At 36.9% G+C, this 24701-nt stretch overlaps 6 protein-coding genes across 7 annotated transcripts; 4 read left to right on the top strand and 2 right to left on the bottom strand.

Annotated features, from left to right (window-relative positions):
- Window positions 1-1125: 1125 nt before the first annotated feature.
- LOC7460093 (uncharacterized) lies at window positions 1126-2559 on the bottom strand. The gene has a single exon (XM_002313584.4). It carries the CDS (start codon window positions 2413-2415, stop codon window positions 1294-1296), a length of 1122 nt encoding a protein of 373 aa, XP_002313620.2. The 5' UTR covers window positions 2416-2559; the 3' UTR covers window positions 1126-1293.
- Window positions 2560-3202: 643 nt separating this feature from the next.
- On the top strand, window positions 3203-5695 carry LOC7478587 (F-box/WD-40 repeat-containing protein At5g21040). Its single transcript, XM_024608768.2, has 2 exons — window positions 3203-3382; window positions 3583-5695. The coding sequence occupies exon 2, from the start codon at window positions 3733-3735 to the stop codon at window positions 5362-5364; it is 1632 nt and encodes a 543-aa protein (XP_024464536.1). The 5' UTR covers window positions 3203-3382; window positions 3583-3732; the 3' UTR covers window positions 5365-5695.
- Window positions 5696-6662: 967 nt separating this feature from the next.
- Window positions 6663-9564, top strand: LOC7460094 (GDSL esterase/lipase At1g71250). Its single transcript, XM_002312815.3, has 3 exons — window positions 6663-7422; window positions 7952-8581; window positions 9098-9564. Exons 1-3 carry the CDS (start codon window positions 7131-7133, stop codon window positions 9352-9354), a joined length of 1179 nt encoding a protein of 392 aa, XP_002312851.2. The 5' UTR covers window positions 6663-7130; the 3' UTR covers window positions 9355-9564.
- Window positions 9565-9766: 202 nt separating this feature from the next.
- LOC7460095 (geranylgeranyl diphosphate reductase, chloroplastic) lies at window positions 9767-11562 on the top strand. The gene is made up of 2 exons (XM_002312816.4): window positions 9767-11250; window positions 11384-11562. The coding sequence occupies exon 1, from the start codon at window positions 9886-9888 to the stop codon at window positions 11248-11250; it is 1365 nt and encodes a 454-aa protein (XP_002312852.3). The 5' UTR covers window positions 9767-9885; the 3' UTR covers window positions 11384-11562.
- A 3113-nt stretch (window positions 11563-14675) lies between these two features.
- LOC7460096 (protein LIGHT-DEPENDENT SHORT HYPOCOTYLS 1) lies at window positions 14676-15728 on the bottom strand. The gene has a single exon (XM_002313585.4). The coding sequence runs from the start codon at window positions 15437-15439 to the stop codon at window positions 14888-14890; it is 552 nt and encodes a 183-aa protein (XP_002313621.2). The 5' UTR covers window positions 15440-15728; the 3' UTR covers window positions 14676-14887.
- A 2098-nt stretch (window positions 15729-17826) lies between these two features.
- On the top strand, window positions 17827-24657 carry LOC7478588 (probable apyrase 6). 2 transcript variants are annotated; one of them, XM_024608540.2, is made up of 8 exons: window positions 17827-18772; window positions 19099-19211; window positions 19861-19968; window positions 20420-20474; window positions 22191-22349; window positions 23106-23203; window positions 23506-23702; window positions 24296-24657. In XM_024608540.2, exons 1-8 carry the CDS (start codon window positions 18145-18147, stop codon window positions 24564-24566), a joined length of 1629 nt encoding a protein of 542 aa, XP_024464308.2. In that variant the 5' UTR covers window positions 17827-18144; the 3' UTR covers window positions 24567-24657. The 2 variants fall into 2 exon arrangements, with proteins under 2 accessions (XP_024464308.2, XP_052311677.1); XM_052455717.1 differs by lacking the exon at window positions 24296-24657 and having other exon boundaries at window positions 23526-23674.
- Window positions 24658-24701: the final 44 nt, after the last annotated feature.

Below are 24701 nucleotides of genomic sequence, written 5' to 3'. Positions count from 1 at the left end.
TCTACTCGATAGAGTTTTTAATTAAATTGAATAAAATTTTTATTGACTTGAGTTTATCAAAATAGATTTATTTATATAAAGAAGAAATCAAATTGTGCTGTTTAAATACATAAACGGACCTAGTAACTTGATGTAAAAGATTCTTCTCTCCAAGCCGGTCCGAGTCTTGAATCATGTAAATCAACATAAAAATAAAATAAATAAAAAATGAATTAAGTCAATGCAATTAAGCTTAGTCAAAAGTAACCATCATTAGTTATAAAAACTCTTTTTTCATCACTTAAATTAAATAAGATATTAATTTAATAAAATCTAATTAACTCAAATGAATTTATTTATATAAAGAAATGAAACTACGCCGTTTAAATACTAGTAACTCAATGGTAAAGATTCTTTCCCAGCCGGTCCGAGTCATATAAAAACAGATTAACTTGATACAATTAAGCTAGTCAAAAGTAATGATCGTTGGTTATAGAAACCCTTTTCCATCACTTGAATATGCTTCATTTTCATTTCTTGATTCTTCTGTGTGTTTTATCAGATGATGAGCCTAATTCACAATCACTATAATTAGCCCACATATTTTCATTGGTTCAAACACTTATTGTTCAACAAGGGCTAGCAGAAGAGCAAAACAGAACCTGCATATGACTCTGGATTAAACTACTCCTTTGGAAATTCAGAGGTAATTCGATGCAGATTGAGTGCCATGAGATCATACCATTACATTGATTGATCAACAGGGGAGCATGAAATCCATCAAAACCATATCATAATATCTTGATCAGCATGAGAAAAAACAGAATTGCAGCAGAACAAAAACACCAACGCTGAGAACTAAACTGATGAGAGATTGTTTTACTGTTAAGATGGGCTAAGAGATGTTCATTTTCCTCTCGGTCTACTCGAAGTTCTGAAGCCAATCTATGAAAAACCGTAGTGCAAACACAAGGAATGATTTTTAGAGCTCAAATCCAGTTTCTTTCTTTTTCGTTTGAACACTTTGTTCCAAAAATTGAGGTCTTTCTTGAGGCCACTGCCTTAGAGGCCTAAGAAAGAAGAACAATCAAGAGTGCACAGAAAAAATAATAAAAGAAAGCTAGCATAATGAGATGGAGATGCAACTTCCGTCCAACACAATGAAAAATCAAATTCAGATAATGTTTAAGAAATAAAAAATGCAAACTCTACAAAACTCAGCATAAAAGGTGCAGGCATAATCCACACGAAGAACATGGAAAATTGAAGAATAAAGAAAAAAACAGCAACATCGAAGAGATCAATCACTCAATCTTAGAGTGAGATAACATCAGTCATTGGTATCTCAGTATGATCAACATTGTTCTTTGGATCCAAGGCCATCTTACTGAGCCTAAGAAGACTCCTAGTAGCCAAAATTGCCTGTGTATTGATATCGTGCAAAGACCTTGAATACAAACTTCTGCATGCTGCGGAAGCCGAACCTATCAATTCTTTATCCTTGTTAGGACCCAAAAGGCAATGCCCTAATATCCTCAAAATAGGTTGCAGAAGTTCCCATGGCAAAGCAATCCTCCCTTCCTTAATGACACTTTCCTTCCCAAGATTTCCTTGATCATCTTGAAACTCAACATTTTCTTGATCGTCTTGAAGCTCACCATCTTTGTACTCATCACCGTCTTGACCAGACCAAACCTTACAAAACTCACAAAAATCAATCTTAGAACCAACAGGCATAAGAGACATCTTACTATAATATAACTCTAATGCAACCCCAACAATTCTTGCCCTTCTTGTTGATCTCACAGTCCCATGAGGCTCCAAACTTGGAGATATCACAGCTAGGTTTAAATCTGCAGCATTATTATCCTTTGCAGGATTTTTTGATTCATGGTATATACTTGGATGTGACAAATCAGGCACGTTAACAGTCATAGCTTGGCCTGCACGTGAGGTGGTTTCGTGTGCATAAATGGCTAACAAAACTGCCTCAAAACCAGCCAAGGGTTTTTTTAGGGCAACACGAGAGAGATAAAGGCCAGCAATAATGGGAAGGAAACGTAAGACTACGAGCTGTAGTTGGGGTTCTGACGATTGGAACGTGTCATAGAACCAACGACAGAGGTTGTTGTCGCCCGCACCAGAGTCGGGGAGACGGAGGAGTGATGAGACTTGAGAGGAGATATCAGGGTTGTGAAGGAGGTAGAAGGCAGGGTCTTGATCTTGAGAGAGGAGAGAGGGAGAAACTGTGGTTAGAATGGAAGAAAGGGATTGAATGGCTAAATGGGTGCTGAAGGAGGAACTTGATGATGGGGTTTCAGGGGGGATGTTGAAGGCTGAGGTGGTGATCGTGGTGGTTTCTGTGGTGAAGGTGTCTTGTGATATGGAGGTGGTAGGGGTGTTTGTTTCTTCAGAGGAGGAGCAATCTTCTGCCATTGTTTTAGACTTGTTAATTTTCAGGGAGGGAAAGGTCAAGAATCCGTGAGAGAGAGGTGTGAATAAGAGGAGGAAAGATTATGCAAAGATACAGATGGAAAAGAATGGTGAGAAAAAGATGAGAAAATTAAGGAGGGAAAATAGGATCTAAATAATAAGCCATTCCCTCAGCACAAAACGACTTTCAAGCTTCCATATTCCATACTAATCCGTCCCCAAAATGCTTGTTTTGCTTGAATTGTAATTAGAATACACTCATGTAACAATAAACAATGCTAATGTTTGTCATATAATCTAATGCTATCTAGGCATCAATCCCACATAATTTGTTGTTGGAGCCAAACAAAAAATGATAGAACATTTTGTCCAGGCAAGAGATTAACTTGCTGTAACATTCTCTTTACACCAATATCCTCGTACGGTTAAGGTTTTCATTAAAAAAAAAATTAAAGTGTTTACAAACTTGAAGGAGTCAATATAAAAAAATAAGATAAAATAAATAACTGTTTAAATAAAATCAAAACAAAAATAATTGATTGAGGTTAATCCTATGAACAGCAAATTGACCCGGTGATCAAATCCAACAAGGATTGAACGAGATCCTCTCTTAAAAAATGAAACAGAATGGACAAACTTGGCCCAAAACTTGCATGGGAGTATTGGGCTCGTTGACAACTTAACATGCCATATCTTTTTGCCGACAGAACTTTACATCATGCGGTTCTTACAACCCTATGACACTTAATCCTTTAATCTCCACCGTCAAGATCCTTAAGCCACGGAACGATGATAAATAGAAAAAAAAAAAAAAGGGCTCCAATCTCACCATGAAAAAACCTCAAAACAGCTCACTCTTCTCCTCTTGTAGATTATGATCTGATCATATTTGACAAGAAATTCTCTAACCCAACAAAACTATTTACAGTATCTGCTTCAAAGATCTTGTATTTAATCTCTCCTTCAATAGGTACCATTAAAAACTTCATCTTTATTTATTAAGTTTTAGTTTTTGAGTTCTTTGAGGATCACATAATCTGACCTTCTTCGATTATTTGCTTTACATTCATCAAACTCTGATCATTTTTAAATCTGGGCTGTCATTCTTCTGCTTTAAGTTCGTCTATTTGTTACTGAATTTGGGATTTGACTTTTAGGGTTTCGTTTCAGGTTTTTTGTTGGGTTGTCCTTGAATTCTTGTCAAAGTGTAAGTTTTGGGTTGAAATTCCATCTGGGTTTTGGTTACTTAAGGTCTTGGAATTAAGGGCTTTAGGTGTTTTTAGCTCTCTTGTGTTTTTGGTTAGGTTAGCTATCCATTTTATGGCATTTGAATGCCAAAAGAGCACTGAGGTGTCGAAAAGTCTTGCCATTTGTGTTGAAAAAAGTAATTCCAATACGGAACATCTTGAAATTTCGAAGTCTCCTTTAGACTGTTACCCTAAGAAGGGGATTTTAAGCAGTTTGAGTTCAAAACAGCTTTCTTGTAATGATGTTTTGCTCAATTGTCGCCGGTCAATTACCGACCTTCCTCCGGCATTGATTTCTGAGATTCTTAGTTGCCTTGATCCTCAAGAGCTTGGTATAGTTTCATGTGTATCGAGAGTACTTAATAGTCTTGCAACCGAGAATAGTGTTTGGAAGGAAGTATATGGTGAGAGATGGGGACTCCCTATAGTTCCTGCACCATTGGGTGCAGGGGTTTCAAATGAGAAGTCATGGAAGGAACTGTTTGTGGAGAGGGAGTACAGGAGTAAGATTTTTTTGAGTCGTTATAGCATTGATACTTTGCATGGGCATACTGAAGCAGTTAGAACAGTTTCTCTATTGGCTTCTGCCAAGCTCATTTTTACCTCTGGGTATGATATGATTGTGCGAATGTGGGACATGGAAGACGGGTTGTATATTGCATCATCACGGCCTCTTGGTTGCACTATACGAGCAGTTGCAGCGGACACGAAGCTGTTGGTTGCTGGTGGTACTGATGGTTTTATTCAAGGCTGGAGGGCAGTTGAGGGTCTCAAGCACTTGTTTGACCTTAAAGGTTCTGAGGTGCCAAACACTGAATTTAGAATTTGGGAGCATGAGGGACCTATAACCTCTCTTGCCTTGGACCCCACAAGGATTTATAGTGGGTCATGGGACATGACTGTTCGTATATGGGATCGTTCCTCACTTGAATGCATAAAGATCTTGAGGCATGGTGACTGGGTGTGGAGCCTTGTTCCGCATGATACTACAGTTGCTAGCACATCAGGTTCAGACGTGTATGTTTGGGACACTAATAGTGGGACTCTGCTAACTGTTATTCATAGTGCTCATGTAGGTAACACTTATTCTTTGGCTCGAAGCCATACAGAGGATTTCATTTTTACAGGAGGAGAAGATGGGGCTATGCACATGTTTGAGATCACTGGTCCTAAACCTGAGGCTAATGTTTTTAAGGTTGCAACTTGGATGCCTCACTCAGGGCCTGTTTATTCCCTTGCATTTGAGTTTCCATGGCTTGTTTCAGCTTCTAGTGATGGGAGGCTGTCACTAGTTGATGTGAGAAAACTACTAAGGACCAACAGACGTTCTCTACGAAAGAATGTTTCAAGGGTTACCGATAAGGACCGTAACAATGTTGAACCACCTCAGAGGATGTTACATGGGTTTGGGCCCAATTTGTTTTCAGTAGATGTTGGTGCTGACCGTATTGTATGTGGAGGAGAGGAAGGTGTTGTTAGGATCTGGAACTTCTCAAAGGCGCTGGAAAGGGAGCGGACAGCTCGTGCCATGAGAGGAATACGGTTGGAGAACAGGATGAGGCGTCGTAGACTTCAAATAGAGATGAGCAGTAAGGGTGGTAGGACTGATCAATGCTCTGTTGCAGCCAAGAAGAACCCAATGCATGTAGACAAGAGTGGTGTCTGGCGCAATAAACATGGGATGAGTGGCAAGCTGAAAGCATAGCAACATATAATTACTGTGTTTTCCAGTCCAGGCAGTATGACCTGATTATTCTTTGGGTATTTACGAACACAATTACACAATTATGTTCTGAGTGTATTGCTACTAACTGTAGTTAGACTTGCATTGGCTATGGTACTTGCATTTTAAAGGCAACTTCATTTTACAGTAGTTTTTATGTGTTTCCTCGTGCCAGTTTTAATCTCTTGTTGTATTTGCATTTGTTATTCTCTTCCCCAATGCCTATCTCAAACATTTCTTGAGATCCTGTAAGTTTACGCATAAGCCTGAAGATGTATGATTTCATAAAGAAATAAACGTTTGGCAACAGAAATACACATGTTCATTTTCTTGTTTCCGCAGTCATCCTAGAATTTTGGTGAGTTGAATTATGTGCATGCCTGATGGCTGATGAGTTACTATTCGCATGCTTTTTGCCATATCCGAGTTTGATCCCGTGACTCACTTTTTGAGTAATAGGGTTATGGAAGGGAGTGGGATTAATTGATAGTAGAGTTACAATTTTCCCCTGATTTTCTGCAAGTCATTCCAACAACTGTTGTCAGAACAGGGGATAGTAAAGTCTTTTGGTCCCAAAAGTTCTTTCCAACTTCTTACCACTTCTGAAGGCTGAAAGCGATTCTTTCTTCTTCCAGATGCTGAATTTTGTTTGTGGAAGACATTTAGTACAACAGTTGTCTGAGAAACTCTCCTGCCATGTTATTTTCTTTATACGGTTAACTAGTCTCAGAGATCTTGATGGCATTTTTTTCAACAATTTATTAATCTAGGTATAGCCAAGAGGTTTTGGCATCTCGGAGACAATGGTTTTATGGGTTAGCGTGCAAACAGGTGGATTTCTTCTGCTAAAGAAACAAAAATCATACCATTTGGAGAATTTTGCTTCATTGGCTGTTGAGGGATGAGATTAAAATCTCGTAAAATCATGGTTCAAATCTCACCTTTTATCTTCTACAGTTTACAAGATAACCTCCTTCCTTACCATCACGGAGACCAGCCAAGTTCGTCAGAGCCTGTTTTAACTATTTGTCTTGTTGATGAGCTGCAGCTTAACTTAATTTTTTATTATTTAATGCGGTTTCGAGTTCAAACTACACACACACACTGAACTGGTTATGTGCATGTTTGGAATTTCCTACAAATTCTCATCGTAAAAATAAAATAAAATAAAATGAAGAAATTTCTCTCATTTTTTACCCTGGTTTGAAAAGCTCATGATACAGAGTCGAACTTCAATTTGATTTAAGAAAGATATTTACTCAGTCAAACTCAATGGACTTGCACAGCATGAACTATAATTCGGTCAAATTTGGTCAGGCCTTAAAAGAATTTTTTTTAAGAAATAAAATGATATTATTTTGATAAGAAATGATTAATCAGGTTTGAACTTGTAACTCATGAGTTGACCGACAACTCAGTAATCCGGAAGCTTTTCCGAGTCAGGCCTGGAGGGGTTGGCAACTATATTGGAAAACACTTGAAACAAATACAAATGGGGTATAAACATTTGAATCTGCTACAGACCTACAAAGTTCAGTTGGTGGGCGTAAATTTGCCTTACAATAAATCTACCACTTTTCTAATTCAGAGCAAGCACCAAAATCAACCCTTAACCACATTTCTAGTTCAACCCTGTAAAGAATCCAATACTTCCCGCGTTATCTACAAAAGAAACGCTATTCCATCCAAGAAACACACCCGAAACAGCATCAAGAAACAAATAAGAAACCAAAGAAAGGCAGAGTTTCATGGCTAAAAGGCTGCAGACCAGAACAACATCATCAAGAAGAAGAGCAGCAATGGTGTTTCTATATCTTCTTCTTGCTATCTTAATGAGCTCGATCGGTCTAGTGCATGGACAATTCTTGCCAAATACACCCTCTGTAATGGAAAATGGATCACATGTATCTGCATTGTACTTAATGGGTGATTCTTCTGTTGACTGTGGAAAGAACAGTCTCTTTTACCCTCTCCTTCGCAGAAATCTTTCTTTGCTTCCTTGTAATGGGTCGGACTCCACCCTTCTTCCTCATCTTCTAGGTAATTTTCTTTCTCTTTCTTGAAAGTAACTGTACATGCATTTGTTTTTCTTGATTCTTTTTCTTGGAACTATATGTGAAACTGAGTGTTCTTAATTTGTTCTTGTTGAAAGCTGGCCTTTAATTGGTTGGCTCATAAGTGATACTTGGTGTTTAAACCCGTAGAGAAAGAAAGAAAGAAACAAATTCATTCTGGTTTCGATTGTTTTCTATAGCTTTTCAAGAATCATGGGAAAACAGTTGAAGTGGAAGGTGATAAATTGGTTAGATGTAGAATTCTTGGTTTCAGGGAGGATCTTGTTTTCAATGGATACATAATGTGATTTTCTGTTACCAATTTCTAGATCATATATATCTCGTGCTTTTCTTTTGCTGGATATTTTTGTGTGAAACTATATGTGCACACCTGCAAAGTTTCTGATGCAGAAGGACTTGGTGTATTGATAGCATGATCTGTGCACTCAACTGTTTCTTATAGTTAAAATGGAGCTGCAATTCTAGTAGTGTTTGTCAATTTTATGGTACTGCAGCTCAGAAGATGGGCTTGCCTAATTCCCAGCCATTCAACAGTCAGAATGGATCGATTGAAGGGCTAATAAAAGGTGTGAATTATGGTTCAGCGCATGCAACAATCATAAGCCCCAGCAGCCAGAGCCACTCCTCTTTTAACCAACAGCTGCGCCAAGTATACGAGACCTTCCAGTTGTTGCAGCTTCAGCTTGGACAGGACATAGCCCAAGATTTTATCAAATCCTCCATGTTCTATCTTTCCTTTGGAAAAGATGACTATGTTGACCTCTTTCTGAGGAATTCTTCAGGCGTGATGCTCAAGTACAGTGGCCAAGAATTTGCTCGCATTCTGGTCAACCAGATGGTTCATGCTATACGGACCCTTTACGATGCAAATGTGAGGAAGATCATAAGCACAGGAATATTGCCGCTGGGATGCACTCCACGCGTGGTATGGGAGTGGTATAATTCAACTGCTATTCATCATGGAATGGGTTGTGTAGAAGAGATCAACGAGTTGGTTTTGCAATACAATACAATGCTTAATGAGCATATTGTGGAGCTCAATGTGGAATTACCTGACGCTAAGATAATTTTCTGTGATGTATACCAGGGAATGATGGAGGTCATAACCAACCCAACACTCTTCGGTACGAACCCTTTTTCATTGTTCCCATTTTTAAGGAATTCTAGCCTGAAGTTGCTACACCAGTTGCTGCCGATTTATGCCTAATCATCCTCAAAGCCGAAAACTTCCTTGCTTTGAAATTCTATGATTTTTAAAAAATTAGTTCACTTCCATTTTCTTATCCTTATAATTAGCTTGAATAGCTAGATTGATTTTTGTATATTGATCTGCAAGAAGTATACCAACTGCAAGTTCTTACAGAGTTGAGATAGATTTGAAAATTTGTCACAGCTGTCGATCGATTCCTTTTGCCATTCCTGCACCATTTTACTAAGTTCTTGGTCCATAGTATCGAAGCAGCCACATGATTATATGTAACCTAATATGATGTTACTGCTCCGAAGGTAAACTAGCTCGAGACGATAACCCCTGGAGTGTTTTCTGTAATATTTATGGGTATAAATGATTTCTACATAGTGAACAGAATACAACACCAGTATCAGATTATTGAACTAGAAAGCTTCTGTCCCTAATACAGGATTTAGGGATACAAAGAATGCGTGCTGTGGGCTCGGTCATCATGGTGCAGAGATTGGCTGTGTTTCTGCAGAGACGGCCTGCAACCAATCTTCAGCTCATGTCTGGTGGGATCTTTACAATCCTACACAAGCATTGAACTCCTTGCTTGCTGATTCAGCCTGGTCTGGCCATCCCTTGCCCGGCATTTGTCGTCCTATCACAGTCCAGGAATTGGTGTCCACTTCACATTTGATCACCGGAGTGCCATCCAAGTGATACATGCTTCATCAAACCGTCTGCTTTAGTAGTTTTTGGCCTGTTGCTCATGCTGAGCACTGCAGATTGAACATAATTTTTAGATTCTGATGGAAATTTGTTTCTTGCATCCCAGTAGTAACTGTATACACACCGCTAGTATAGTAACTGTTAATGCAAACAGTACTGTCCTGTTCAAGAATGATATTGGAAACATGATATTTTTCCTTAGATTTTATGGGTACTATGTATTTTTCACTATTATATGAATAAAAAATGGAATTTAGAAATCATGCATGCGCGTGTTTAGACCATACTTGACAGCCCCGATATGGCCACTCTCATGAAGAAGATTATAAGTTTGGATCACTGGTGAATTTAAGTTAATTATTTTTATTAAAACGATGACATTAAAAGAATCAAACAAACATTAAAATAATAATAAAAAATGATTCTCTTTCTCTCCCCTAAACCCAACTCCATCACATTCCAAGCTGCTTATCGCTCTCTTCACACCCATCTATAAACCCTAAAAAACTTAGCATTAACACCATGGCCGCACTAGCACTAACCCACAACCTTCATTTCACTCCAACCCTACCTCTCAAAGCCATAAAACAACACCAGCAACCAAAACCCAAAACTCTAACAATCACCGCCACCTCATCCAGCCCCCTCTCTGGCCGCAAACTCCGCGCCGCTGTGATCGGCGGCGGCCCAGCAGGTTCATCCGCCGCAGAAGCCTTAGCCGCCGGAGGAGTTGAAACCTTCCTCTTCGAGCGTAGCCCTTCCACAGCTAAGCCATGTGGTGGAGCCATCCCTCTTTGCATGATCGACGAGTTTTCCATCCCTCTTCACCTCATCGACCGACATGTCACTCGCATGAAGATCATCTCTCCTTCGAACCTGACCGTTGATTTCGGATCGAAAACATTAAAGTCTCATGAGTTTATCCCCATGTTGCGCCGCGAAGTACTGGATTCTTTTCTCCGGTCTCGTGCTCAATCCAACGGTGCTCAATTTATCACTGGCCTTGTCACGGATATTGAGGTGCCTGATTTTTTATCTTCAAAACCGTATGTTATCCACCACACTATTAATAATTGTAAACGATCATTAGCCGTTGATTTGATTGTCGGGGCTGATGGGGCTAATAGCAGGGTAGCGAAGATTATTAATGCAGGGAATTACAGATGTGCCATTGCTTTTCAAGAGAGGATCAAATTACCGGATGAGAAAATGGAGTATTATCATAATCTCGCAGAAATGTATGTTGGGAATGACGTGTCGCCTGACTTTTACGCGTGGGTGTTTCCAAAATGCGACCACGTGGCGGTGGGGACGGGCACGGCGTGTGCGAGGCGGGATATTAAGGTGTATCAAAGAGGGATCAGGGAGAGGGTTAAGGAGAAGATTAAGGGTGGCAGAGTGATTAAAGTGGAGGCTCACCCAATCCCGGAGCAACCGCGTCCGAGGCGTGTGCGTGGACGTGTGGCGCTTGTTGGGGACGCGGCGGGGTATGTGACCAAGTGTTCGGGAGAAGGAATATATTTCGCGGCGAAATCCGGTAGAATGTGCGGGGAGGCTATTGTGAAGGCTTCAGAAGGGGGGGAGAGGATGGTCAGTGAGGAGGATTTGAGGAGGGAGTACTTGAGAGAATGGGATAACAAGTATGTGAATACTTTCAGGTTCTTGGATTTGTTGCAAAGAGTGTTTTATGGGAGTAATGTGGGTAGAGAGGCATTGGTGGAGTTATGTGGGGATGAGTATGTGCAGAGGATGACATTTGATAGTTACTTGTACAAGAAGATGGCTAGTGGAGATAGATGGGATGATGTGAAATTGGTTTTGAATACTTTTGGGAGTTTTATGAGGTGTAAGGTTGTAGGAAGAGAGATGGAGGCTTTGAAGCTGTAGGTAATTAAGAGGTTCTTTTTTTTTTTGAACTCTTTTGGGGCAAGTTCTTTGTTGTATAATAACCCTTTGGGATGTATGTGAAGCTTTTGTCAAAGCAAAGATGTCCTTGATGAATGTTGCTGTATTCATGCAGGTCACTTTTCTCTTTTTCCATGGCGAGGAAGAAGGTAGAGTGGATGTAGCAAGCCTATTTCAACATCTTGCTTTGGAAATTCGGAGTGACTAGTAAATATATGTACCTTGTGCATGTAATTTCCCTCAGCCTGATGACAGTTGGATGTCTAATAAAAGTGCATGGATGTTGCAGGCTAATGATTTTGTTCGACATGTTTCTAGATTCTAGATTTAGTACTTTATCAATCACTTTGGGATTCATACGAAGCTCGCTCAAAAGCTAAAACTGAGTTAAAACTGAATTTGATTTAGACGGTTATGAAAAATAATTTTTAAAATTTTTATGTGTTTATTTATAATTAAAAAATAATAAATGAAAAATACTTTTCATTTTAAAATTATTTTGATTTGATTCTTAGAAACGTGTTTTTTTTTATTTAAGCGAAAAACACTTTCCAGAAATTGTAAAAAATTTAAAAATATTATATTATTTGCTAATTATATTAAATTTGGTCAATAAACTTTTGATTGTTATATATTTTGTTTTGAATTTTTTTTCAATTTCATCTCTTAGAATTTGATTTAATTTGATTTTTATATCAACTTTGATTTTTAATTTTTTTTATTGTTATTTGCTTTTTTTCTTATCATTTTCTTAATTGAAATTTGTTATCTATCAAATTTGATTCTTTTTTTATTATTATTTATTTTATTTGAAATAATTTATAAAATTATATTTTTTTTAATTTCATCATCTTTCAACTTTTTTATCTGTTAGATTTGATCTCTATTATTTTGATTATTATTTCTTAATTTTATTTGAGATAATTTATAAAATTAGATTTTTTTTCAATTTTATTCTCGTTCAGCTTTTTAATTTGTAAGATTTGTTTCTCGTTATTTTAATAAACTTGAAAAAAATATTAACAATTTATTTTCCAGTTTATTTTTCATGACATAGTTAAACACTGAAAAATATTTTTTAATTTATTTTTCATGATACTACTAAACATTGAAAAATAATTTACTTTCTAGAAATTCACTTTTCAGCTACTTTCTGGCAAACAAACGAGATTTTAATGTCATTCATTTTCCGGATCGACTTTAATGACATTTATTTGACCACTATTGTGTTCAAGTGAATCAGTTGTCCTTTTTTTTTCCTCTCAAAGAGGTGACTGATCGAGGAGCAATGGCCTGGACTGTGGAGGGAGAGGGTTAAAAGAAGCATTGGAAAGTTGGAGGGATGATTGAAAACTTGGTATTCTGCAGGTAATTTCCTCCAAGCTTCCAGCTTGAAGACAATTGAATTTGTTAAGAGTTCAGAATAGGTGATCTTACAGGCTGCAGGACAGAGCTCCTCAACATTAGGAGTCCCAGTTAAGCCTCTCTGAAGTGCTTCATTAATTGTTGCGAAAGGCACTGCAGGACCAATCTGAAAAACATGTCGGGTGGCTTCTTCTGTTTTATAATAATCACTTATAGCACTCCTCTTGGATAGAAAGTTAGCTGGCGGCTATTTAACGTAAAATTAAATATAGCTGAATTACATCACAGGTGTGTGTGAGGCATGAAAAGAGGGGAGGATTTTCTATATATGTTGTATAATTCGAACTTATTTCTTCTAAAGGTACTGGACAGTACAGTTCAAGAATATCGATCTTAAAAACCTGGAAAAGAACTTAACGTCATAAAAGAACCAAACCTGTCAGTTTGGTTTGATTTTGTTTTACATTTGTTAAAAAACCAAATAAATAATCTAATTTAAATCAAATGAGCCTTTAGTTATTTTTTATAGATTTTGATTGATTGAATGGATTTTTAGTTTATAATATTTCAGTTTTATTTGGTTTTTTTTAAAAAAAATATTAAACTTAAATCAAACTGATAATAGAATCAATTTTTTTATCTGATTTTCTTAACAAAATTAAAAAAAAAATTCAAAAATTCATTATATTTAATTACTTTTAAATCGATTTTTATCTGCATAAGAACTTTCTCATAATTAGCATTTCACTTGGGAGGTGTAGGGAAAAAAAAGAAAATTGATGAAATGAATTTTTCTTTTTTAAAATAAAAGGATCAAATAATTACATAATTAGAGGTTAATCTTCTTCTAATCTCTAAATCTCCACCCATCGTTTTGGAGATCATAGTACCCAAAAAAACCATTATATTTGATTAATTTTAAATTGGTTTTTACTTGCATATGAACTTTCAGACTTTCCCATATATAGTTAGCATTTCATATATCACTTGGGATATGTAGAGAGAAAAAAGAAGAAAATTGATGAAATTAATTTTTTTTTCTAAATAAAAGGCTCAAATAGTTTAGAATCATTAATAAAAGTGGATCATCACCACTACTTTCTTGACTAGAAAATTCTAATATTTGGTTTTTATAATTGTAGATTTTAAAAAAATTTAATGATGATATGAAAATTTACTTTCTTATACCTTGATCAATATTATTAGAACTAAAATAATATTTTATAGTATGAATATCTTTTTAAATTTTATCAATTTAATTTTGAGAGTCAAAGGGAGAAAAGAAAGAAAAAATTATTTTTTTTCAAAGTTACATTTTATAAGTTATGTATCTCTTTATAATTTTTTTAATAATTCTATTTAGATTAGGCCATCTCTCATGTACCAAATAGCTTGCCAAAATTCACAAATTGGCTTTGTTTGCTGGTTAAACTCTCTTTAGAAAGTCGATTTGCCTTTAGCATCAACAAAAAGCTCGTCGGCCAACAACCCGCAAAAGCCAAAACTTCTTGCATCTTTTGTGCTCGAACTAATTGAGAGGAGAGCTAGAGGAAGTTTTACGACTCTCTCTTTCCTTCTTTATTTGGTTTCAATTTCAATTTTCATTTTTTCTAATAAAAAAAATTGAAAATTGCATCCATTTCTAATTAACATCAATGGAAAATCTTCCTATTTAAAAAACAGAGAAGGGAATGTATATATTATGTAATTTGAAGATGATTAATCTCATAGATCTTCTAAATAACATCCAAGACGCATATCAATGATCGGTGATATGTGTCTCGCCATAATATATCTCGAATTATTATAACGTTTTTAAATTTAGTATGATGATCCTTATTTTCTTATTAATTCGAGAAATTACAAAAAAAAAAAATCGTGGAAATTAATATGCAAGTTATGTTTCCCATAAATACATATTTTAAAAAAGTGGAAATAATAATTCTCGGTTTCAAAGTTCAATAATGATAATAATAGTATAGAAAATTCAGCTACCATATATGCTTTTAATTCATAGAAATATACTGCTAAATTTAAGCAGATTTTGTTCAATATTTGGCAATATCATTATCATGGACTAAATTAGATATCAACATTATACAAGCATATGTGTAGATCCAATATCATCTAGTAGTTATGTTGGCATACATATCATACTAATTTATTATAATATGAATAAAAACTTTTTTCTTTATTGTAGTATGCTATCATCACCAAGATTAATCCACGGGCTGCTATTTATTTTCAGATGATTCTAGCTTGTGGTGGTACCGTTGTTCCCTTCAGCTTGCTTAGACGTCCTCTTGCGCTTCTTTGTATAGCTAACTCCTCTTGATTTAGCTTGAAAATCCCTTACCTCCCTCAAGTAAATCCTCACCGCTCTTGCACCAAAAGGATTCTCTTCAGGCTTCCCTCCATGAGCCTCATAGGCTGCTCTAAGTCGTCCAATGAGTGCGTCAAGACTTCCCCAGGCTTGTCGGAGTGGACAGGGGCACAGTGCTGGTGGCTTAGGGTGGCCAAAGAACTGACAAGTCTGGTGGTGGACCTTCGTCTTGCCAAACTGGTCAAGGTAACAAAGGAATTCAAGGACATGGGTGCCGTTACACCTGGGAAATGAGAGGGGAGGCTTGTGGTTTCTAAGGTACTGGCAGAAAGTGTTCCAGTCTCTACGCTTTTGGTTCTCATAGCGGCTAGGAGTAGAAGATATGGCGCTAACTGTGGTGGGAGAAGCACTGTTTGGGTTAGGGTTCATCATTATGGGGCTTGATGAATATTTAGGTGTTGTTGACGGGGTGGATATATCCATTAATGCAAATGAAGATCTAGGCACACTTTAGGGTCCTGGCAGGTATATATAGACTACAAAGAGAGTTGTTGCTGCTGGAGGAATGTTCTTATTTTAGGGTTTTCTCTCCTCTTGCTGGTTGCTTACGATTTGTGATCAGGAAGGGAAAAAAAGACCCGAGACAGAAAATTTCCCCTGATTCCCTAAATATTTTCAAAGGATAGCAGATCCCAAATTTTCTTTTCATCAATTAGATGTGCAAGCAACTGATAGGATCCATTGGCACATACTATAGTCTTCCTCGATATACAAAGATGAGAATATATAGGCATTTTCTTTTCCATCAGATCAGGACATGCAAGCTTGGCATATATAACCAGGGGCAATAGCGACCAAGAGCAGCGCAAAGCCAAGAATCGGGTGGTCATCTATCTGGTCATTTGTAGTTTCATTTCTATACTATCAAAACCTAAGAAGTTGATTTTTCAATAGAATTTACAATTTCCAAGCTCAAACTACCGAAATGCCCCCCTAGAACTTAAGAGTAAACTTCAAGCATTTGCTTACATAGAGACCGATAACAACATGGATAATATAGGAACCTTCATAGCAATTGCTCTGTGCTTCCATCCAAAAGTCCTGTACCGTTATTTCCCTAGCTACAATCCATTTTCGCGCAACCCAAGGTGTAGCTTCTTGTCACCTTTTAATATCGTACAGTACTACTCCAAATTGCTTGCTTACATAACATCTTGAGAGGCAAAATTGCTTAGTAAAACGATGGATGCAATGCCGCCTCCTCCTCCTCCTCCTCCTCCTGCAATGTGTGTGTTTTAATTATATTCTGCATGAAAAAACATAAAAAATGATAGCCATTGCATAGCCACATAGATTCCTAGTAATTAAATGACGGACTTATCCTATCATACATGCCCATGTTCAATGCTGAAAATGTCTAGATTTAGACAGGGAAGGTTTAATAGTGTAATAATAATTATATTTTAAAGTATTTTTTATTTGGAAATATATTAAAATAATATTTTTTATATAATTAGATTATAATAAATAAAAATCCAACTTCTTAGTTTAGTCGTCTACAAGAGAGAAGAATTAGATTTGTTTTTTTGTAGAAGAGTAGTTAATTAATGGACAGTGCAAGAAAATAAAATAAAATACTTTTGCTAATCTAGCAGTATTTTAAATGGATAATTATAGCTAGGGAAACTATATAATAATATAATAAATTCATTCACTGATTATATAATATAGTTTTTCAAATAATAAAAATTCAATTCTTATCGTAATATTTAATTTAATTTAATTCCATATTTACCGTCACAGGTTAAAATAATTAACAACAAACCAAGCATAAATGCACCACTTCATCATTTAATTGAATGAAATTATAAAACTTTCAATATCTCTATAACTATTCAAAATAATAAAATAAAAAAATGTAATAAAAACAACTCCTCGCAACACTTAACTTGGGCCATGTATCAATTTGGGCTGAGATTTTAAGTTTATTAGACTTCTGGTCTATCTTTGTTTAGGCCCAGATATTCATACCATGTGTCAGGAAGGCCCCATATATTATACTAATCCAATATCTCCCGCCGTCTCAAAATAAAACAAAACAAAACAAAAACAAAAACACATTTTCTCGAGAAAACTATCAAGATTTTCTCAGAACCCAAACATCAAATCCCTGATCCCTGATGTTAAGTAAGGAATTGGAGCTTAACACTGTGTTGAATTGCCTGGCATCATGACCGAAGAACAAGAACAGACTTACTTCCTCGACCCAATCCGACTCTCACCTGGCAAAGGTCCATTTGGCCTTCGCTGAAAATCACATAAAAAAGACATACCTGAATATTTCTGTAATAACTCAGAGACTATGATCCTCCTAAACTCGTACGCCATTGGATCAATCCACCTAAAAAATAGTTTGATCCATGGATTTTAAAAAGTGGGAGGATCATGACGATACCTTGGCTGCTTTAAAAAGTGTCCTAACATGAAGCATTCGTTCACTTGGATACCAAATATGATAAATGGTAACCAATATTCAATTAAATTTTAAAAAAGTATTTATTATTGTAATAATGATTGTTTTTAAATGTATTTTTTATTTAAAAATATATTAAAATAATATTTTTTATTTTTAAAAATTAATTTCTGATATAAGTATATTAAAATAATTTTAAAATAAAAAAAATAATTTTAAACAAAAAAATTTCAAAATTTTTAAAAATATGCGGCTAACCACAAAAATAAATTCAGTCTAAAAGTTGAGGATATAAAATAAAACTTATTAAAGTTGATACACTTAATTGATAGTTATGAAGACTGATTCAATACTTAACGTGGATGGAGACAAAACGAAGTTATTTTGACGAGAAAAAATGGGCTTTCAATAACCAACCTGGACCAAAATCCGAATAGATGGGTCATCGGATTATTCACCGGGCTGGCCTGCCCGGATCTTATTGATACAGTTCAAACAGCATGTACTTCAAAAAAACAAACAAGAAGAAAAATTACTTGTCAAATCAGATCATCAAATTTTGAATCTACAAGCAATCCAACAATCATCACTTCTCTTAGCTCTCAACCCTCACGTACTCCCAAAATCTCACCAACAAATGTAACCAGACAAGACAAACCCACAAATCTCCCTCCCTTTTCTCTCCTTTCCAAGTCCCAAAACACACACAAAGACAATGGATTTCTCAGCCCTTCAGTCCAGACCTTCCACAGCATCCTACTTCCCACTTCACCGAACCCAATTACACCCACGCATGCACTCTCTCGCTTCACCCTATCCTCCACAACAACAAAGCACCAAATCCCAAAAAGCCCGCAAATTTTTAATCCTTCTAGCCACCCTTTTCACCATCCCTTTCCTTTTTTACCTTTTTTCTACAGCCCAGAAGACCCACCGTTCCTCCAAGTTTGCCAACCCGAATACCCGTTTTTTTAGTGTTGTTATTGATTCGGGGCGGGACGGGTGTAGAGTCCGGGTATATCAGTTATTGGGGGAGGGGAATGCGGGTCTTAGTAATGGGCAGTTGCCATTGATTACTGGGTCAATGAAGGTTAGGCCTGGATTGGGTGGGTTTGTGGAGGATCCTGATAGTGCGGGTGGGTTGATTGAGGGTCTGGTTGAGTTTGCGAAAAAGTGGGTTCCAAGGAGGGAGTGGGGGAATGCTGGGGTGCAGTTGATGGTTAGCGGTAAGGAAATGGTGGGGTTGGAAGGGAAGGTGAAAGAGAGGATCTTGGAGGTGTGCAGACATGTTTTGAGGGCATCCGGGTTCGCGTTTAAGGACGAGTGGGCACGTGTTATTGAAGGTTTGTGATAATGTGTTTAGCTTTGTTTTGATTGTTTGTGGTATTAGGATTGTAATTGGATCAGGGTTCTGATAACGAGGGGTGTTTAAGTTAGATATGTTGATTTTCGCTTTGTAACTTAATGTTGTTAGCTGGTAAATGAAATATTAACAAGTGAAAGCTCAGCTGATCTTGCTATGCGTTGACGTGTTTAGTGTAGGGAGATGATAGATTTGATATAGGGACTATGTAGAGGGTTAAGTGGTCTTCAGTTTTAATGGTTTTCTTAGGAAAGTTTAATGAGTGATGCTGATTTGAATGACGTGTTCATGTGGTCTTTGATGCAGAAGAAGAAAGGGGTGTTTACTATTGGGTTGCTGTGAACTATGTTCATGGAAGTTTGGGAAATGAAGCTGACAAAACCACTGGGATAGTAGAACTTGATGGCAATTCTTTGCAGGTTCTTTTATTGCCTTTTTTTATTGCCTTTAATTGCTGTCTACCTGCGTAAATGATGGAAATAGCATAAATGCGTTTTTTGGTGGTTGACGTATTGGTGTTTTGTAGCATTGATTCATTATAGGAATAGTATATCGTTCACACTTGGTAACACATGGTTTGGAATTCGTAGAGTGAAATTGAATGAAGAAGTAGGAAAACAGGAGGGAGAAAGGACAAAAAAAAGTGGGGAGAAGGGACAGAAAGGAGGATTCTATTGTGCAATATTACACAACAGATGTCATAGCCAAATATCAATATCGACAATGGTGGTTGGTGGTTACAGGACCTATCAATTCAAAACAGAGGTTATTAATGTACATTATAACAGGACCTTAAAATCCCATTATGTATAGGCGTACAGCTGCTATCACTCTGTTTTATGTTAGCTGGAAGACTAATTTGCTTAAACACGGGAACAAAAAGTAGTCAATAATGGGATTGTGTTTCGTACAAGCAAGTAGATTTATGGGTCTAAGGTTGCTAGTGATTCATGATACTGCAGCACCTTTCTCTTATAGTTATATTGGAACCCAAATATGTTGCTGTAACTTTGTTTGGATATATGTTATTCTTTTTTGGAATTTGAACGATGTAACTAATAAATGCAGATTACATTTGCCTCAAGAGAAGTAGCACAAGTGCAATCTTCACGGAGGATCAAACTGGCTAGAGTTACTTACAACCTTCAGGCACAAAGCTTGCCAAAATTTGGCGAGGTGTTTCCATACGTATTGCTTTGCTGATTATCAAAATGTCAAATTTTCATCTTTTTTTTTTCCAGTCACTTTTCTGATTAATGTATGCTATAAAATATCAATCTGACATTCTGCTAGAAACAACCATCAACAAAATTTCTTTCAATTCTGCTCTTGCAAGATTGAAATACAACATCTTCTGCCATAGGCGAGGGAACTTGAGATTTTTCATTAAAAATTTGAAGACTATGTTTGGAATAGAGGGTTTCAAGTGAAAGGGAAGGAATGTTTGCTTGGGAGCTTTTTACCCTTAATAAAAAGGAAACTGAAGGGGATGGGGGGTTTATCATCTCAGGATGGAATGCAATCATATTGTCTGTGTGTTCATTTGCTGCTATTTCGTTATCGGCATTCTGCAACAAATTTGTTGTAGAAGGCGCCTAACTAGGGAAGGACCATTGTTTTTGTACAGGATGCAGCATGGGAATCACTACATGAGCGACACAGCTCTAGAGATGTGAGTTCATGTAAGTTTTTGTGCTGACCTTTTCTTTCAGAATACTGTTATTTGAAGACTGAGTTTAGTGGGTTTCTAAATCAAGGAGCATTGCAGCTTGTACCATATTTTGTCATAGTAGCTTTAGCCACCCCTCTATTCCATTTGTTGTCAGAGCAGAAAATGGGCCCAGATGTTGTCTTTGACTACATCCATTGTGGTTAGGGGTGTTCACAGTCCGGTTCAGGCTAAAAAATCCAACCGAACCAGGTTTATAATTTTTGAGAAATTTGACCTGGACCGAACCGAAAACTGGTTTGGTTTGGTCCGGGTCGGTTTTTTCAGTTGAAAACCAGGAGACTTAATGCCTTCCAAATGGGCTTGTTTTTTGGGTTTTTAACGGGCCTATTTTAAAATGGGCTTCTGTTGCTTGGAATTAGAAGAAGAAGGTGGGGTTCCTGAAGTCTGCAAAATCCTAGCCAGCCTCTTCTGTCTACTACAGAAATTCTTCACATCAGTACCAGTCCTTCCCGGCAAATACATAGCAATTCTTGCCCATTTGGGCATTTGTTCCCAAATTCTGCTCAGGATTCTATAACCACCCTCTCTTCCTCCACTGAAAACTTGCACCCACTGTAAAATCATACACAGACAACCAAAAAAAGAAAAAAAAAATCAAGATGAAATACCATCTCTGGACAATCACAAATTATTGTATTGGACTAAAAATAAAGAGAAGCGAAAACAGCCCAGGATCAAAATCTTGATAATTTATCACTACATGCATGGAAAATTGCAAAAGGTTGAGAATATAATTAACCAAGTTAATTTGATACTCATTTTTTCAAGTTGGGTCTAAGCTTATTAACCCAGCAAAGATGACAAGACTTGCCAGTTCCATGTAAAAGGCTTTTGGATCGAATGGAGCTCCAATCTCTAGGACCATATTTTTTAACATGGTTAATCAGTACTTCATCTTCTTCCTCTTTCCATGGCCCTTTTCTTATTTTCCGACCACTAGACATTTGCTTCTCTGTCTCTTTCTCTCTCCATGACACAGGAGTCTATATGTTTTTGAAGATGAGAAAGAAGCGTGCTTTTTTTCTTTTTTTGTTCTTTGTTATTGAGACCATAGATCTGAGAAAGAGAGTGGGAGGTTGTAGGGGAGGAGAGCAAACTGTTGAGAGAGAGAGAGGAAGGTGAGGGTGGATGCGGGAGGAAATGAAATGAGTGAATTAGGGTTTCAGAGAAAATAAGCCTTTTATACCCTGGGTGGTTTGGTTTGAGCTACAAACTGAGCCGGTTCGATTCAGTTTGAACAGTTCAGAAGTTTGAACCCAACCCCGAACCGAACCTGAAATTTGTTGGGTTTTTTTTCTTGGTTCGGTTTTTTCGGTTAATTTTTTTTCCAGCTTTCTCGGTTGTTCGGTTTTTTTTTAACACCCCTAATTGTGGCTGTGGAAATACTTTCAAATCTGTAACTCTGTTCAAAGAAAAGTGTGGCTGCAAAATTTATGGTTTGAATTGTGAACACTACATCTCTAATTAACGCTGAAGAGGAAAGAATTTACCTTAAATTATGTGGCCACATTTTGCATATTTCACTCTTGGTGGTGATATATTACATGTATGAGTCCTCGTTCTAGTGACAAACATTTATTGCATGCATGATTGATGTTCTAATTTCAGAGTTGAAAAATGCCTTGGATCACAAATCATAGCAAGTGCCATTATATTTATTGTGCAGCATCAATATATAGGGAGGGTTTTGTTGGTAACCCTTGCATTCCCCAAGGATATGATCTGGCATCCAATATAAGTGGCCCAAAACTTCTGATGTCTCATGGAACTGGAAACTTTACTGCATGCAGACTTGAAGTTCGGGCATTGTTGAAGAGCAGACAAGGTATCATCTGCTCTTTCATCTTGATGGGGTTTTGTGATGCTTGTATGATTCGATCTTATGTTTTTGCACTCTATTTGACCTGTACTTTATAACGATTCTTGAACAGAAAGTCTTCCATTTACTTGAGCATTTTGGATTTGGAATTTATAGGAGAGAAATATAGAACTTGTGTGTAGCCCATGTTTAGTATTATTGCAAATATGGAACAGTAAAGATGAAAATAATCTCAGCTGTTCTTGAATGGATTTTCAGACTAATTGGCCAAGCAAACTTGCAGGCCGAGTTTACTTGGTGGTCAAAATATGCTTCAAAACTGAACTATTCAACATCCCATTACATTGTTCTAAGCCCCTAACTGGATCAGCTATTCTAAACCTCTGATGACTTAATCACCTGGATACCGAGAAAAACTGAAGCTTCTTTTTGTATTCTAATAAACAAAAGATTTCTAAATACTACAAGTATTGAGCTTCTAAGCGATGCTCTTGTTAGCTGGTATCAAAATAATACTAGAAGTGCATGTAAACTACACATGTTCAGTTTGTCTTCTATCTGTTCTCTGTACTCTCTCAACCATGCAGATTTGTCATTGCTGCAGGCATTTATCTTCTAATAGAGTTATTAATTGTCAGCTGAACTTTTCCATGGATAAATTGTTTGATGTGTTCAAAAGCCTATTGATTTTTTTAATTTAAAAGAAAATAAAAAAAAAAACCTTGGTATTAATTTTTTTTTCAATTTTGTTCTTTTATGCAGAGAAATGCTTGCGTCGACCTTGCAACATCGACTCCCCTCTTTTCACGAGGCTACAAGGCAAGCCTGTTTCCCAAGACAACTTGTTCTTTGCTTCTGAGGTTTGTGAATAATGACATGACTTGAAATTAAGGGCAACTCTTTTGCTACATAATTTGAAACGCATATCATATGTGTACATTCTTTTATGTATAAAAAATGTACCTATATTATGCTGTTCTTGTATCCGTGTTCATGCTCTATCTATCTCTCTCTAGTTTTCACTTACAAAAATGGTAGGAGGGTGAACAGATTGTAACTGTTCTGACCTGCTTCATCATAGTAGTGCCACATTGCAGACTTCCTGCAATTTTTTTCTCTAATTGTTACCTTTTCTTGCCTGTAAGTACTAAACCTTGTACAGTTTTTTGGGCTGGTTCCTAGGGTTTCTTTGTTTGAATTAGAGGCAGCTGGGAAACACTACTGTGAAGATGACTGGGATAAACTGAAAGACCAGCATCATGGCATTGATGATTTGGATTTGTTGAGATATTGTTTCTCTTCTGCCTACACAGTGGCACTGCTGCATGATAGCCTTGGAATATCAATGAATGATAAAAGGTACCATTGCTCTCCTTGCACCCATGTCAATCTTCTCCCTGTATTCTTTTGCGAAACTTGCATCTAATTCATCCTGGCCTCAGTTGTTGGTTGGAGATATTTGCAGCCTTGTTTAATATAGCAACCTGTTTCACTAATCCGTGGGAAAACCATCATAAGTTGAAAATGGTAATAAGTTGCACATGGTAAAAGTTTCAGGTGAAAACCACATGCACTCGACTGTTACCGGTCAATCTTGGTCTTACCACATGCACTCGACTGTTACCGGTCAATCTTGGAGAGACCGGGCCATTGATTTAGCAAACTTTTAATTTGAGTTGCAAATGACGTGTCAGTGGTTTGAATTAGTAAACTGGTCTTCTAATGTCTTAATGTGTAAACGGTGAATGTGCAGTTGTATGTGCTCGCATGAGGATACATGTTTGTGTGGACGCATAAATGTTTCAAAATGTTTACCGCCTTTGAGAAAACAGTTTTTCTTCAGCATGCTATCTTTGATATCCAGCGTAGAAAAAAATCCGTCACTAATAAATTATTTGCATAAGAACTTTTTTTATACTTGAATCAAAACATCAACCTCTTTTTTTTTGCAGGATTGGATTTGCAAATCATACTGGAAGCGTTCCTTTTGACTGGACTCTTGGTGCTTTCATCTTTCAATCAATGCTGGAGCCCCTTGAATCGGAAATCAATAACCCTGATGAGATTGTTGGAAATGAGTCGGTGACGTATTTCTCATTATTTGCTATTCTTTTAATAGCTTTGCTGGCTGCATTTTTTGTATTGCAATTGCGAAAACCACAGTTAAAAACAATTTATGACCTCGAAAAGGGCCGGTATATAGTCACACGCTTGCCCCGATAATTTTGTCCCTCACCTGAGTTCCTGTTCATGCAAGAATGATCTGTAAATTCTGCTCTCTTTCTGGATTCAATCAATCATTTCTTGATATTAATGTGTGTCTGAGAGAGAGGGCTCGTATGGTTCCAGTTTTAGTTT

This window comes from Populus trichocarpa, chromosome 9 (assembly GCF_000002775.5).
Source record: "Populus trichocarpa isolate Nisqually-1 chromosome 9, P.trichocarpa_v4.1, whole genome shotgun sequence".
Taxonomy (NCBI): Eukaryota; Viridiplantae; Streptophyta; class Magnoliopsida; order Malpighiales; family Salicaceae; genus Populus; species Populus trichocarpa.
Note: the sequence above shows the minus strand (reverse complement) of the source record. Positions and strands in the feature narration are given on the sequence as shown.